Source organism: Corythoichthys intestinalis, chromosome 16, assembly GCF_030265065.1.
Source record: "Corythoichthys intestinalis isolate RoL2023-P3 chromosome 16, ASM3026506v1, whole genome shotgun sequence".
Classification (NCBI taxonomy): domain Eukaryota; kingdom Metazoa; phylum Chordata; class Actinopteri; order Syngnathiformes; family Syngnathidae; genus Corythoichthys; species Corythoichthys intestinalis.
Genome location: NC_080410.1, coordinates 24303011 through 24319339, shown reverse-complemented (window position 1 = coordinate 24319339; position 16329 = coordinate 24303011). Strand labels below are relative to the sequence as shown.

The 16329-nt window shown below is 37.8% G+C and overlaps 1 protein-coding gene across 9 annotated transcripts in view; it reads left to right on the top strand.

Moving 5' to 3' along the window:
- The window catches only part of arhgap23a (Rho GTPase activating protein 23a), a 120080-nt gene that overhangs the window by 91562 nt on the left and 12189 nt on the right, over positions 1-16329 (top strand). For 6 of the 9 annotated variants that reach the window (XM_057817842.1, XM_057817848.1, XM_057817846.1 and 3 more), the window contains 14 exons: positions 2146-2257; positions 2331-2370; positions 2670-2807; positions 2929-3237; positions 5544-5605; positions 5692-5810; positions 6100-6218; positions 6301-6453; positions 8777-8855; positions 8918-8991; positions 9059-9148; positions 13632-13757; positions 14796-14837; positions 14907-15000. In XM_057817842.1, coding sequence (XP_057673825.1) covers positions 2146-2257; positions 2331-2370; positions 2670-2807; positions 2929-3237; positions 5544-5605; positions 5692-5810; positions 6100-6218; positions 6301-6453; positions 8777-8855; positions 8918-8991; positions 9059-9148; positions 13632-13757; positions 14796-14837; positions 14907-15000 — 1557 coding nt within the window. The remainder of the gene's footprint in view (positions 1-2145; positions 2258-2330; positions 2371-2669; positions 2808-2928; positions 3238-5543; positions 5606-5691; positions 5811-6099; positions 6219-6300; positions 6454-8776; positions 8856-8917; positions 8992-9058; positions 9149-13631; positions 13758-14795; positions 14838-14906; positions 15001-16329) is intronic. The other 3 variants (XM_057817841.1, XM_057817844.1, XM_057817840.1) reach the window with 2 other exon arrangements.

Sequence of the window (16329 nt, the reverse complement as noted above, 5' to 3'; positions counted from 1 at the left end):
ATAATTGAATTATCTTCCGTAAAAAGCACGTTTGTATGACTCGTATCATGTTTATATTATACACACTCTTTCTCAACACACAGTTGCCAGAGAGAGAAAAAACTATGTCAAACTGTCAAACGATTAAAATTTTTAATCGAGTTAATTACAGCTTAAAAATGAATTAATTGTAATTAATCGCAATTCAAACCATCAATAAAATATGCCATATTTTTCTGTAAATTATTGTTGGAATGGAAAGATAAGGCACAAGATGGATATATACATTCAACATACGGTACATAGGTACTCTATTTGTTTATTATAACAATAAATCAACAAGATGGCATTAACATTATTAACATTCTGTTAAAGCGATCCATGGATAGAAAGACTTGTAGTTCTTAAAAGATAAATGTTAGTACAAGTTATAGAAATTTTATATTAAAACCCCTCTTAATGTTTTCGTTTTAATAAAATTTGTAAAAATTTCAGTCAAAAAATAAACTAGTAGCCCGCCATTGTTGATGTCAATGCTCATGGGTGCTTAAGCCCATAAAATCAGTCGCCCCCAAGCGCCAGCAGAGGGCGACAAAACTCCAAGAAACACAAGTAACAAGTTGGCATTGCACTGTGCTGTCATTTTAATCTGTTTGAGCGGGGCATGTGCGTTAATTGCGTCAAATATTTTAACGTGATTAATTTAAAAAATTAATTACCGCCCGTTAACGGGATAATTTTGACAGCCCTAAAAAAAACACATGTTTTACCAACGCTAGTCACACTAAACACGATGGAGTTAAGTCTCGTACCTGGTAGAAAATGTTCATGACAGTGTTTACTAAACTTTAATTTTGTATAAATGTGAAATCATATTAGAGGTATTGTCTGCTCGGCAGTCACCCTCCTCAAACACGTTTTACATATCGGTTGGCCTTCCTCCCCTAAGCCGCGGCCGTCTGTAACTCTTCTGTAGCCGAAGTATTCCCATACTGGCGATTTCGTTTTCTTTGACGGGGGAAAAGTAGTTCAGGAGTTTCACCTCCAGCTATCGTGGAGCACAGCTGACTCACTGACACTGAGCAACAACCGGTGCGGTAGGGTTGAGCCTTGCAGCTGCAAGCGAGGGATTACTCCATGTATTTTTGGGGACCTAAAAAATAGCTAATACAGTAGGGACAGTATGATGAAAAATGTTTGTGGTTTTGGAACCTTGACGTTTTCATATCACGGTATACCTTGAAACTGGTAATTGGTACATGTCTATTAATCAATTGTTTTTAAGTGTAAATGACTCTTAAATATAAAACAATTTCTACTGACAATGAAAGACAGTTTCCCAGTAATTAGTATCTTCTAAAAGCCTGCAAAATTCAAATCCCAATTTCCAAGAAAGTGTCTTCTAAGAGTCAAGTACAATTTGTCATATAGTGGCCTGAAAATGAAATAATAAAACTCCAGGAATTAGTCAATATCTCATAAGAAATACCTACCCACGAATGTTAACCTGAGCCAAATAATGAAATAATGGTATTTCAGAGCTAAGTTAGTATAAAAAATTTGCCACTGTCGAGTAGTTTAACAGTTACACTATATGAGGTACTCATTAAACTACAAGGTTGTTTTCTTACTGTAATTAGTGGCTTCTAAGAATTTATATATACAGTATATATACACACATATTGCAGGAATCAGAGCTAAATATAATTACCGTAATTCTTTTACAATTTACTGACTAATTTCTAAAAATTATTTCCTCCTTGCGAAACATTTGGTGCTCAATGTTACACGGAAAATGGCTTGATTATTTATTTATTCATTTATTTTTTTGCATTTTATATCTGATTTTGCATGCTGCATGTTCGCCACATAACTTTGACTGTGGATGTTTTGCATACGGAAAGAAGCTGTTTAGATGCACACATGTTTTGCATGGTTTAAAGTCAACGTGTATATCAGCAAGTGAGACACGAATGCGGACACCTGAGCTCATCGCCAACCAATTTCCTGCTTCTTCGCTCATTCACCCTTCCCATTGTCACCCAATCGGTCACCAGCAGTGATTGGCATTACATCACCATTCTTTCTTTTCTTTTCCCCCATCCATCCATCTTGCCTTTTTCTTTTTCTTTCAACTCCCGACTGGTTCGCGCTGTCGTGGAACAGGCGCTATTAAATCAGGTCGCCGTTCCTCATATCTTCTAGCCATCACTTCCGAGCGCTCCAAGTCTTGCGACGAGGGACTCAATGCCTTCCGAGACGAAGGACGGGTCTTTTCGTGAGTGATCGCACGCACACGCAAATGACTGGTCTAAAGTATTGTCATCAAGAGGCCTTTTTTTTTTTAACAGGAGGCTACCAAAGAGAGTCAAGAGCTTCTTTACTGATGGGGTAAGTTACAGTATTTCAAGTGATATGGAATTTTCTTACCATACCAAAGCCATAGAAACAATACTTTGCCACAACAATACTCAATTTTGAAACAATGAAACTGAGCAAATTTTTAAAGGTTCCTGTTTGCAACCATAAGTAGTGCTGGTAATACTAATTAATTGGGAATTCAATGAATGAATAACAATTAAAACGGATATTAGGTGACCTTGTTTACCTCAATTAATCTTCTGTTCAACTTTTTATTATGTTCTGTCTCCCAATCTATGAAATAACACCACTTTCTGTTTGTTTTAAAGTCTCTGGAAAACCTAGGCACAGCAGAGGAGGTACGCTCCAAGCGTCACTCCACCTCAGAGTTGGGCAATATCACGTACAGCGATGTGAGGCGAGAAGGCTGGTTGCACTTCAAGCAGATCCTCACTGAGAAGGGCAAGGTGGGTTCAGCTATTTTCACATTTTGTTGTGTACAGAAATAACGGTAGTACAATAATGCCACATAACATTTCATGATCATGTGAGATATAATGTTTTCATCTCTCGCTCTCGCTTTGACAGAAGGTGGGCAGTGGGATGCGTCCATGGAAGCGTGTCTTCTCAGTACTGCGCTCGCACTCGCTCTTCCTATATAAAGACAAGCGAGAGGCAGTGCTGCGTGGCGCCACGCTGGGCGGCGGCGCCGAGGACGAGCAGCCCATCAGCATCCGCGGTTGTCTGGTGGATATCGCCTACAGCGAGACCAAGCGAAAGCACGCCCTCAGGCTCACCACGCAGGACTTCTGCGAGTACCTGTTGCAGGCTGAGGATCGAGATCACATGTTGGACTGGATTCAGGTCATCAGAGAGAACAGCAAGACTGACAGCGAGGTGAGAATCAGAACGTCCAAATGATTAATCATTTTTGTCTAGAGCTGGGATTTTTCATAATTTTTTGGTTGTATAACATGTTTTTGGTATGATATGTTGTCATTGTAACAAAATCTTGGATAATGTGACAAACACATTTTAATGGGAAAATGATACATATTACATTTTTATGGTGAATTCTAGGATTTTTTTTTTTTTTTTTTTACTAAAATGTAATTTTAAAAAAGATGTATTATTCTAACTGAAAATGTGGTATTTCTACTTCAAAAGTGTGGTCTTATTAGCAAACCCTGGCATTTTAAATGATGTTTATATCAAAATGTTGCATTTAGAGGGAAAAAAAAACATTCATTTTGAGACAAATTTTAATAACTTGGGGGGACGGAGCCTTCTCCATTGCTGCCCCTCCCTTTGGAACTCACTCCCTAAACTCTTCCACACCTGTTCAGACCTTCCTACATTTAAAAAAATTGTTAAAAACCCATCTTTTTAAATTGGCTTTTAATTTATAATCCTTTTTTCACTCTTGTTCTGCTCACGTTGTTTGCAGCTTTTCTTTTTTTCAACTGTAAATAAGCCTGTCGCAATATGCAATAATACCATTTATCGCACGATAAATAAAAATGAAGGCGGTAATTTTTCCGGTGCAATTTATCGCCTCGCGCGCGTGCGGCAGACATGCTGTTAAAAGTTCGGATTCCTTGCTACCAACTGTGCAAAATGCATCTTCGTTTCCAGTTCCGGCAAAAAATAGCGCCGGAGCCAATCGTTCCCATTATATCCTATTGTTCAACGTATACCGGCCGCGTCAGTGCTTCGGATTGACTGCGGACCATCTCCGGCGCGCCAGTGATGTTGATGTGTGGGCGTTCCCGTCAGGGGTGACATTTCACACGGGGCGGCTATTTTTCGGCACAACACCGGATATTTACAACGAAGTCCGACTTACCGACTTGGCTGCTACGAACAACCTCGCTTTGACAACGGACAGCTGAATGGAAATGATGAACATTGAGTGGCAAATTAAGAGCGCTGTGCTTCAAACTCGTCCTGTTTATGAAAGTCGATTGTCATATGCTGGTGTTGTGCAGTAATGAGCAGATGTGACTTCAGCGGCGTTTGCTAACTTTTTTAATTCGCGCATACACTAGATATCATGAAATAGCAAACTAGATGTACTACGTGCCATGTCATTGGCTACGTGAGCACAGAGTGATTATGGGACATGTAGTCCATATACTACATTGTTGAATTCTAAACTGTCATGACTGAATGGAAGTTAGGAAGGCCAAATCAATCCATACCAGTGACTATAGATAATGTTGCAAATATTGTTAATTCAGTACGTGACACAGATGGATTCGGATCACAAATAGGATGTCTTGCTCATGTAGTAAACCTAGCTGCTAAGAGAGCTGTAGCAATCAACAGTGTGCCCCGCCTCACTTTACAAACAGTAAAAATTGTTCTCAGCACATTTATACAAAACTTTTTCAGATCAGTAAAAAGTAAGCACATAAATATTATGCACTAAAATGCATGTTTATATGATGATAATTTAATTTTTCCTGTTTTTAACTGTATCAATGCATCCTTATGGAACACCATTGCAGAAGCTATGAGGGGAAAAGTTTTAATTTGCCTAAATGCTTAAGTTATTAAGTGCAATTTATTTTTTTTCCCTTGAAAAACACATTTTATTTATGCTCTGTTTCTGTGCGGTATTAATATTGTTGTCTTTTACTTAAGAGGCATGGTCTATTGTTTTTAGTTGTGATTTCTTAAAAGGTATTTTTGGATTTAAGAGTAAATATTTATCGCGTTTAAATGGGTGTACTTGATCTATTAATATATACTGTATTCTCACTGTGTTATTGTAAATTGGTTTTTAAAAAATTGGGGGCGCAATAATATCGCATATCGCAATAATTTATGAGATAAATTATCGCACACTAAAATTTGTTATCGCGACAGGCCTAACTGTAAAGAGTCTTTGAGCATCGGTAAAAATAAAATGTTTTTTTTTTTTTATTTATTAGTAATTATATTACAAAGTATATAAAAATAGCATTTTTGGGTAAATTATCTAGTTTTTGTGAAATTAAATCTAGCTTTTTGAATGTCAAAATGTAGCATTTTGGGACAAAAATTACATTTTTGTAATGAAATATATCTTCCTTTTATGGTACTTTGTATTATATTAAAGACGAAATGGCATTATTTTTATTTAAACGTTGTTTTCATAGGGGGAGTTCTACCATTTGATACAGTGATAATAGTAGGTTTACATTCAGTGTTTTTTGCAGGAGCTGGGCTTTTCCAGGCAGGCGCTGATCAATAAGAAGCTGAATGACTACAGGAAGCAGAGGTGAGGCACCTAGTTGACTGCTTGCATTTCAACTCACAACTTGTTGACCTTCCTTAAAGCGAGTGTGCGTCTGTCGCCTCCTGCAGCCCAACGGGAAATAAGCCCGACTCTTCTCCCAGGCTGTCCCGCATGAAGCCACCTTTCCTGCTCGCCAAAACTGAAAATGCACTGGGAGCACCACGCTCGCCCAAACCAGATGTCAAAGGTTCATATTTAAACTACAAGTCCTATGCATTATTTTTCTTGCATGAATTAGCCATTTATGTGGATTGATATTTTATTGCTCATGTGAAAATGCCTAATTTGATTTTTGTTTTTAATGGATATAAACTGCGTTTTGCGGGATATTTCTCATTTTTGTATATCTGTACACTGCATTTTCCTTGTACAGTACATTGTCTCAAGTACTATGCAAATGTTAGTGTTATAATGGAAAATTCTAACATATTTGTGTAAAAGACATTGTATACTCATGGTATCTAATGTGTGCTTAGATGAAAGCAGTCCACCCAAGTCTCCGTGGGGAATCAACATCATGAAGAAGACCAAGAAAGCGGGACCTAAAGCCTTCGGTGTGAGGCTGGAGGACTGCCAGCCGGGTGTCAACAACAAGGTCAGCCATCAAATTTTTCTTCCTGCAAAGATAATCTCACATCAGATTCAACATACTGTATGTTGATCCTGATCTTATCCAGTTCATCCCACTGATTGTGGAGATCTGCTGCGGCCTGGTGGAGGAGATGGGTTTGGAGTACACGGGGATTTACCGCGTGCCTGGCAACAATGCCATGGTGTCTCTGCTTCAGGAGCAACTCAACAAGGGTGTCGACATCAACCCGACAGAAGAGGTACAATGTAGTGTGCAAAAATACAGCATCAGTCAAACATGTATAACAACTTCCTTATGTCACTGAATGATAAGGAATGCTCAAATTCTTGACTGGTATTGCATCTTGTTTAATTGATAATTAAGGCAGAATGTAGTGTTGTTGTTGTTGTTTTTTTTTTTTTTTGCATTTCTCTTGCAAAATATTAATCAAGTTACTTCAAAGTGAATAAATGTAAGTTAGGGATGTCCCAATCTTTCCCAATTTTTTTCCTGATTATTCAGCCAACTATTTTTACAATTAGTCGACTAATCTTACATATATATAGATATACTGTATGTATATATATATATATATATATTTTCTAAACTATTTTAGCAATGAATTTTTTGTTGATGCTTATTAATTCACAAAAACATTTTGGAACACTTAAATTCTTTGATATAGTACAAATAAACACGTAAATAACAATACTAAATCACAAATAAACAATGAGGTCAAATGCCGATAGCATTAACTAGTGTAAAAGAATGGAATGTAAAAAGGTTCAGAACACTGACTTCGCCTTTCCCACATGATTCAAAATAATTATTAAAAAACATATCTAGCACTGATATTATAGTAAACTACAATTATATAATAGTATTATAATAATTATTCATTGCCAATCAGATTTTTCATAAAGAGTGTCATTTTAAAGCTATTCTTAGTGTAGAATCTGAATTCTGAAGTATGTGTGATGAACTCCAGAAATTGTTATTTATATGACGAACATGTCGTGCTTTTATTTATTTTTTTCCACACATATATTTTTTCAACCCTTCATTAACTGTCGATGTTGTGCTCGTCGACGCATTGACATCATCAAAGACATCGACTACGTCGACTAGTCAGGACAGCTTGCAGTCTGAATGCAAGTAGCCTCATATTGAGAATCTGCAGATTCAGAATCCCTAACCAATACCAACAAAAAAAAAAAAAGTTTTTATTTGAGCAAAAGTTCCAAACAAGTTACAGTACTGTACTTCTTACATAACTTGCTCTTTTGCTTTTTCTTAGAGTGTTGTCCAGACGTGAATAGACTAGCCAAAAATTTTACTCAAGTAAGAGTAGCGTTACTTCTAAATAATATTACTCAAGTCAAAGTAGTCATCTGAAAATTTACTCAAGTATAAGTACGTAACTACTTGTTGAGAAGAATACTCAAGTGATGAGAAACATTGTAACTGCATACAATTATGTCTGATTTTTTTTTTTTTTTAAATAATGGTATATATTTTTCGTCTCAGCAAAACTTCATCGATATGAACTGTTAATACTATTCTGCACTATAACCTATTTAATGATATGACATATCAGGCCAAAAAGATGACACAAAAATCCTCTAATTCAGTTAGGGCTGCAGCTATCGAATATTTTAGTAATCGAGTATTCGACTGAAAATTCTATCGATTAATCGAGTAATCGGATAAAAAAAACTTTTTTTAGGTAGAGAGCAATTACAAATATACATGGGAAAACAAGACATTTAATCTAATATTGAACCATTTTCAATCAATCAGTCTTTATTTTCGATGTAAATTGTTGAAACTAGGGCTGCAGCCATCGATTATTTTAGTAGTCGATTAATCGATGAAGTAGTTAGTTCGAATAATCTAGTAATCGGATAAGGAACATTGAAAATTAAAATGCCTGAGCTGAGCTTTAACCGGTATAAAAAAATATATATATATATAAGGATCTATGTACAACAAAAGAACAATGGCTAACTTACATAGCAAAAGTCCGCTAGCTTAAATGCTATAAAACGCTAACGTTTTTTTTTTTTTTTTTTTTAACTATGCTCTTAACAAATGGTTCAGACACATATTCTCACAAAAAAAAAAACGGCTGAATATACCATTAATCTAAATTACATATGCATTACTTGGTTTATGTTGGTCTTGACATGGAGCAGCTGGATTCAGCCATGTGAAATGAGGCAGACTAGAGGGCAGTGTGTCCACCCAAATCAATAAAACTAAATGCAAACACTTTATTAAACGAATACTCGAAGCAGCAAAATTTAATTCGAATCTTTTTTTTCTAATCGAATACTCGAGTTAATCGATTAATCGTTGCAGCCCTAAATTCAGTTTAGACACACATTACACACGAATTAACAAAATTTTGTGTTTCCTTTTGTGGCAAATTTCATTTTTCAAATACTTTTAGTAAATATGTACTGCAATTTATTGGGCAGAATATTTCTATGTGTTGCATCTGTTGTTTGAAAAAATGAGCCAATTATTGTAATGCATAAGCACTATAATTGACTCCTCCTTCTTTCCTTTGTTGTGGACAGAAGTGGCAGGACCTCAACGTCGTCAGTAGTTTACTGAAATCTTTCTTCCGGAAGCTTCCAGAGCCTCTCTTCACCAATGGTGGGTTCTGTCTCCACACACATGCACTCACTCATCATAATTTCTGTACGTCGTCTCTGTAGACAAGTACAACGATTTCATCGACGCCAACCGAATGGACGACGCATCGGACAGACTGAAGACCATGAAGAAACTGGTATAATCAGTCGTTGTTTTAACCATATTACTTGATCCTGATTTCTCCTCATTGTTCACGCGTGCAGATCCGAGACCTTCCTGATTATTACTACCACACGCTCAAGTTTTTGGTGTGCCACTTGAAGACTGTGGCAGATCACTCTGATAAAAACAAGGTCAGTTCCACTACAGGACCACAGTTACAATGGCGTACCGCACGCATGCTATTTTTAGACCGTGACGTCGCATCGTAAAGCGGAAGTAAAGTAGAAGTGGGACATTGTAGATAAGCCTGTCGCAATATGCAATAATTCCATTTATCGCGCGTTAAATAAAAATGAAGGCGGTAATTTTTCCGCTGCGATTTATCGCCTCGCGTGCGCGTGCGCGCGTGCGGCAGACGTGCTGTTAAAAGTTAGGATTCCTCATTACCAACTGCGCAAAATGCATCTTCGTTCCAGGTCCGGCAAAAACTAGCGCCGGAGCCAATCGTTCCCATTATATCATATTGTTCAACGTATACTGGCCGCGTCAGTGCTCCGGAGTGACTGTGGACCATCTATGGCACGCCGGTGTTGTTGACATGTGGGCGCTCCCGTCAGGAGTGACATTTCACGCGGGGCGGCTATTTCTCGGCACAACGCCGGATATTTACAACGAAGTCCGCCAAAATATTGTTACCGACTTGGCTGCTACGAACAACCTCGCTTTGACTACGAACAGCTGAATGAAATTAAGAGCGCTGTGCTTCAAACTCGTCCTGTTTATGAAAGTCGATTGTCATATGCTGGTGTTGTGTAGTACTGAGCAGACGTGACTTCAGCGGCACTTGCTAACTTTTTTAATGCGCGCACACACTAGATATCATGAAATGGCAAACTAGATGTGCTACTTCCCATGACATTGGCTACATGAGCACAGAGTGATTATGGGACACGTAGTCCATATACCACATCGATGAATTCTAAACTGTCATGACTGAATGGAAGTTAAGAAGGCCAAATCAATCTATACCAGTGACTATTAGAGGTGTGCAAAATTTCCGATTCTTAGATTATTCGCGATTCGGCCGTGAAAGATTCGAGAACGATTCACAAACATCCAGATTCCGATTATTGAAATATGCCAAGTAAAGCGGAAGTACAACACACTCAGCGTGCCGCGTGGTCTTCGGGACAATGAGGAATGGAGCGAGAGTAGCTAAACATCATGCTTCTCATTACCCGGCCCCTCGGGTAATGCCAATGCTCAACTCACGGCTTTAGCTCAACTCATGCCACGAGATAAAAAAAACACAACAACATACCTGACTGCTGCCGAAAAGCTGCTACAAAGTACATCCACATAAAGTTACGGTAGATATCATTTATATCGGACTAGATGCAATATAGATTCGGTAGCGTTAGCAGTACATCTACAAAAAGCTAGATGCGGGCGTTAGTAAACGGCCGCCATCTGAAAGCAGTACACTTCCCTGCAAGGCTGTTGTAGCGAACCTTCCAAGCAAACCTAATTAACTTTTTATCTAAAATACTCCTAAATCGGTGAAATATTGACTTGAATCTATCTTTAAAATAGTTTTAAAACTTTCACATGTCTAAAGTAGACATGAGGGAAATTATGGAATAACGAGCGCAATTTTAACAACTTTAACGGCTGATTCACAACATTAAATTAATTGAATGTACCGTAATTTCCCGAATATAAGGCGCACCCGTGTATAATGCGCACCCCAAATTTACTTGTAAAATCTAGGGAAAAATATTGTACCCGTTTATAACGCGCACCCTAATTTTAGCACCAATAAATAGAAGAATACAAGAAAACAGAGCTCGTGTACAGATACAGAAATGTCATTTTACTGACTGGTGAAACACAGCACAAGCATAGCATATTGTTAGTTCAAAACATTACCATAAACTGACAATATTTACGGTAATAATACGATTTGACAACTTCTCCAGCTTACCAGAATCTAGGAGAAAACAAAACAGATGTGACTTTTCTTTTAAAGGCTGCTGTATAACTTGCTCGTTTCATCATGATGAATAAATGTTTCTTCCATGGATTGATACGGTAAAATGAAAGTGAGAACGTAAGTCGGAAATCCGTGAGAGCTCATCGCTGTGACCACGACTGTAATAGGAACTGTTGTTATTTTGGATTGAGTTTCCTGAGGGACAGATATAGTTGACGGACACAGGAAGTCTGTGTGCTTACATTTGTTATGGTCAGAGTTGCGGAGCTGCAATAAACGTTGACTCAAATGAGTTCAAGAAACTAAATTCCGTGCTTTGTGAAGAGTAAAAAAAGCAGAATTTAACACAGACGAAATCATTCGGCCGATTAGAGTGAAGTATTACCGAAACAAAATGGTGACGTCACGTACCGTAATGGTCGGCAACGGGTCGCCGCATACGTTTCTTTAACACAACGTGGCCGTGTCAATAAAAAAAAAAAATCGGTTTATATATATATGTAATATATATATATTTCTGTCTCCATCCATGTACCCGTTTATACTGCGCACCATGATTTTACAAGTTGATTTTGGGGGAAAAAAAGTGCGCGTTATATTCGGGAAATTACGGTAGTTTAAAGCTGCTGATACAGAATGGGGACTGGAGTTTTTTCTTTACTGTTATTTTTGTATATTTGTTTACTGCTATATGTTAACTTGATACTGAAATAGTAGTTTGGTTTAGCCTGAGAGTATTTTTGAGCACTTTTTTTTTTTTTTTTTTTTTAATGAGGGGGGTGCATCAATAATCGTTTTATAATCGAATCGGAGCCTCTGAATCATAATTGTAATCGAATCGTTAGGTGCCCAAAGATTCCCAGCTCTAGTGACTATAGATAATGTTGCAAATATTGTTAATTCAGTACGTGACACAGATGGATTTGGACCACAAATAGGATGTCTTGCTCATGTAGTAAACCTAGCTGCTAAGAGAGCTGTAGCAATCAACAGTGTACCCTGCCTCACTTTACAAACAGTAAAGATTGTTCTCAGCACTTTTATACAAAATATTTTTAGATCAGTAAGAAATAAGCACATAAATATTATGCACTAAAATGCATGTTTATATGATGGCAATTTAATTTTTGCTCGTTAGCAAAAAAACAACAACAAAAAACAAAACAAAAAATATAATTGTTATTTTTTTTTTTTACAGAGCATTAAATGTATTGAATCGGATCGAAAATCGTGTCCCCCGTATCAAAAATCGTACCGAACCATGACTTAACTGTATCGTTGCATCCCTATGGAACACCATTGGAGAAGCTGTGACGGGAAAAGTTTTCATTTGCCTAAATGCTTAAGTTATTAAGTGCATTTTTTTTTTTTTAACACATTTTATTTATTCTGTGTTTCTGTGCGGTATCAATATTGTTGTATTTTACTTAAGAGGCATGGTCTATTGTTTTTAGTTTGGATTTCTTAAAAAGTATTTTTGAATTTAAGAGTAAATATTTATTGCGTTTAAATGGGTGTACTTGATCTATTAATATATACTGTATTCTCACTGTGTTATTGTAAATTGTTTTTTAAAAAATGGGGGGGCGCAATGATATCGCATATCGCAATAATTTATGAGAATAATTATCGCACACTAAAATTTGTTATCGCGACAGGCCTAATTGTAGACCCGCCCTCGCATAGAAACTATGTTAATTCTGCTACTTTTCTCCAGTAATCTTTCAAAAATGAACATGCCGATCACACACTGCTTTTTTGGAAGTTGTAGAAACAACTCTAGACATCACAATATATGAAGGATGTTTTCTTCATACGTTTTCCGAAACCAAAAACTCGGAGGAAAAAATGTGAAGAATAAATCAACTCGTGCGGGCTTTTAATGGCAGCTCGGTGAATCCATTCGCATTTCATATGCAATATTTTGTTGGGTTGGCATGGTCTTTCAGAGGACAAAGAGGTAAGCAATTTTGATATTTTTAACTTATTTTTTAGCGTGACGTTTTGCCGTGCTGCTTCTGTCTGACAATGAATGACCTGAAAAGAATTAAAATGGTATCTGACTGCCTTTTCTGTTGTAAAAAAAAAAAAAACTTAAGTAAGGGGGAAGTGTAAATAAATTATAGAATTAAGATTTGTTATCAATGAAAAAATTAAAAGTGTTCGTTGGCTGTCACTGAGTAGCACTGAGTAACTGTCAGAGACACAGGACAACCAGAGGATATAATATACTAGTATAAGAAAGACAGGGCTGGTGGTACAGGATAGCTTGTTGAAACAGGAGAATGTCATTTTCAGTTGCGTCGATAAAAAAGCTAAGGCTATGCTTAGGTCGGTTCGTTTTTTTCCAGCCTTCGACACTCAAGCCATCTTTAAATGAACATTTTTATGTTCTTCCACATCTTTGCGAGTGAATTTGGCACCAGTGACATCATTTTCGGAGAGAATTGGTAGGTTTAGCTTGTTAAACATCTCCTTCGTACACGATTTCCATTCATTTCCTATTGGGGACAAACGGGGGCGTATCCCCCCTTGGCAACAGTAGCTAATGTCATGAATATTAATGAGCGGAAGTGACGTGTTGCTTGCGCTACGCCATTTAGAAGCAGTTTGAAAAAGCATAATCATATTATAGTGAGTATTGTTTGATTTCTACTAAATGTTATGTTGTGTGTGTGCAGATGGAACCCCGTAACCTTGCTCTGGTGTTTGGACCGACGCTGGTGCGCACCTCTGAAGACAACATGAAAGACATGGTCACGCACATGCCAGACCGCTACAAAATAGTAGAGACACTCATACAACATGTAAGCGTGTACAAATACGCACAGACTGTTACTCACACCATTATCAGTGTTGTTAATTTTACTTTAAAAAAGTAATTAATTACAGTTAAAAATTACTTCTCCCAAAAAGTAATTGCGTTAGTAACTCAGTTACCTAAATTTAAGAGTTATTAGTTACTTGGCAAAGTAACTAGTGATAATTTTCATGGTTTTTTTTTTTTCTCAAAAAAAAAAAAAAAAAGGTCACACAATGTGAAGTTTGAAGGGTTTTTGGGACAATTGGCCCTAGCCCAATTCTTTACCCTCCACCTAACTAGACACACAAGGGTATTGCGATAACTAGATAGTAACCTTTGCTATGCGTGGAAGTCATTTAAAGTTGTGACTCAACCGTTAATGTTGTTAAAATTGCTCCCGCTATTGCATTAGTTCCCTTCTGTCTACTTTCAACATGTGTACGTTTTACAACTGTTTCATCATTTAAAGATAGATTTAAGTCAAGATTTTGCCGATTTAGGACCATTTTAGATTTAAAAAAAAAAAAAAAAAAAGGTTTGCTAGGAAGGATCTCTACAACAGAGCCTTCCTGAGAGGTGTACTGCTTTAAGATGGCGGCTGTTTACTAACGCATGTAGTCCTTAAAACATGTTGCCAATGCAGCCGTGTCTATCATTTGCATCTAGTTCTATAATATGTGATATCTACCGTATCATGTGGGCGTAGTTTGTAGGCTACAGTCAGGTATTATTGGAGCCACCTAGCATCGCGTTTGCAACGGCGTCTTCCCCACTCCTGCTCTGCTCTCGTCTCCGTGAGTCCGTCTCTCTGACTTTTTTTATTCAACCAACTTAGTAACGCATAGTAACGCACGCCTTTCCCGCCTCAGTAACGGTAACAGCGTTGCCAAGATGAGAAAAGTAATTATTTAGATTACTCACTACTGAAAAAAATAACGCTGTTAGTAACGCCGTTATATTGTAACGCCGTTATATTGTAACGCCGTTATTAACAACACTGACCATTACACGCACTAACACACATTTTCTATTGTTTTCGCAGTACCTCTGGTTTTTCAGTGACGAGCCAGATAAGGATGAAAAGGTATGCACAAGCAACTTCCAATGAAATGATAATTTAATAACAATTATAACCAAAATATTTTCTCAAAAGACGCCAGTAGACACTGAGGATGTGCAGCCAGCCCCCAATATCGACCACTTATTATCCAACATCGGGCGAACTGCTCTGCTCGGCGACGCCTCAGGTGAGTGCCACCTTTTACCGCTAACGCGTAAGTTAGCTGTAGCCGCATGCTAGCGTTGCGACATAAACCAAAAGGAGGGAAATTGATGACTGAAAGTACATACATAGTTGTATGATAAGGTATTGGAACCTTTTGGAATTTCTCACATTTCTGCATAAAATCACCATCAAATGTGATCTGGTCTTTGTCAAAACCACACAGATGTAAAAAATTTAACTAAAACCAAACATTTTAAGATTTTCATATTATAATGAGGATAGCATGCAAACAGTAACAGAAGGGTGAAAAATAAGTTAGTGAACCATCTGCCTAAGGAGACTCATACCCCTTTCCCACTGAAACTAGTGGGTCAACGCGCGTTTTTTCTAAACCGATGCAACCCACTAGCAATTGGCATTTGGCACCTTTCCCATTGACAAAAAAAAGCTGTGTCTTTCTTTGTTTTTTTTTTTCACCCCTCTAACCACCCCACCCCTCCTCAGCCGTGCGTAAGGTTACGTGACGTCACCAAGCTAAGATGCGCTTCGAAAAGTGCGACCGAATTCATTCAGTTCAAGGAAGTAAACAATGCAGAGCAACATGGAAGCCTCCTTTCCGTTTGTGTTCTCTGTTTTCATGCTTTTTTACTGCCCTCAAAATGGTCGAAATGCAGCAAAGGATCAACACTCTGCTTTTGCTGAGGCAACGTAGGCGACGTGAATTTTGGTTTGATCGACGTATACGCATCGACGTAACTACGGTTGTGGGGCGTGTTAAATGGGAGGCGACTAGCACGTTGTTATGACCCATCACGTAAGAGCCTACGTCACCACGTAGATTAGGGTGTTGACTGTTGACCCGGGGTTTTGCTTTCACACTGCATGACAATCAGAGCCGAGGTGATTTTAACGCGGGTCCCTTGGCAGGTTGATTGACACGGGTCGAGGCGGGTCGCTGCACATTTCCCACTGCCACCAAAAGCCGATTGTTAGTGGGTTGACATGGGTTTTTTGGCCAGTGGGAAACGGGTATCAAAGAGCAATTGAAACCAATTTACCAAACAATTTAAGTCAGGTGTTTACCGAATCACTGATGAGAGCTTTAAAGCTGCCCTGCCTACCATAAAATAACTATAAAATGTTAAATGTGATGGTTCACTTACTTATTTCTCCCCCTTCTGTCATTGTTTGCATACTATCCTCATTAATATATGAAAACTTATAAATGTGTGGGTGGTTTCAGTTAAAGCAGTTTTTTCATCTGTGTGATTTTGACAAAGATTCGATCACATTTGATGGTGATTTTATGCAGAAATGTGACAAATTCCCCAAAAATTAACTTATTGATTGC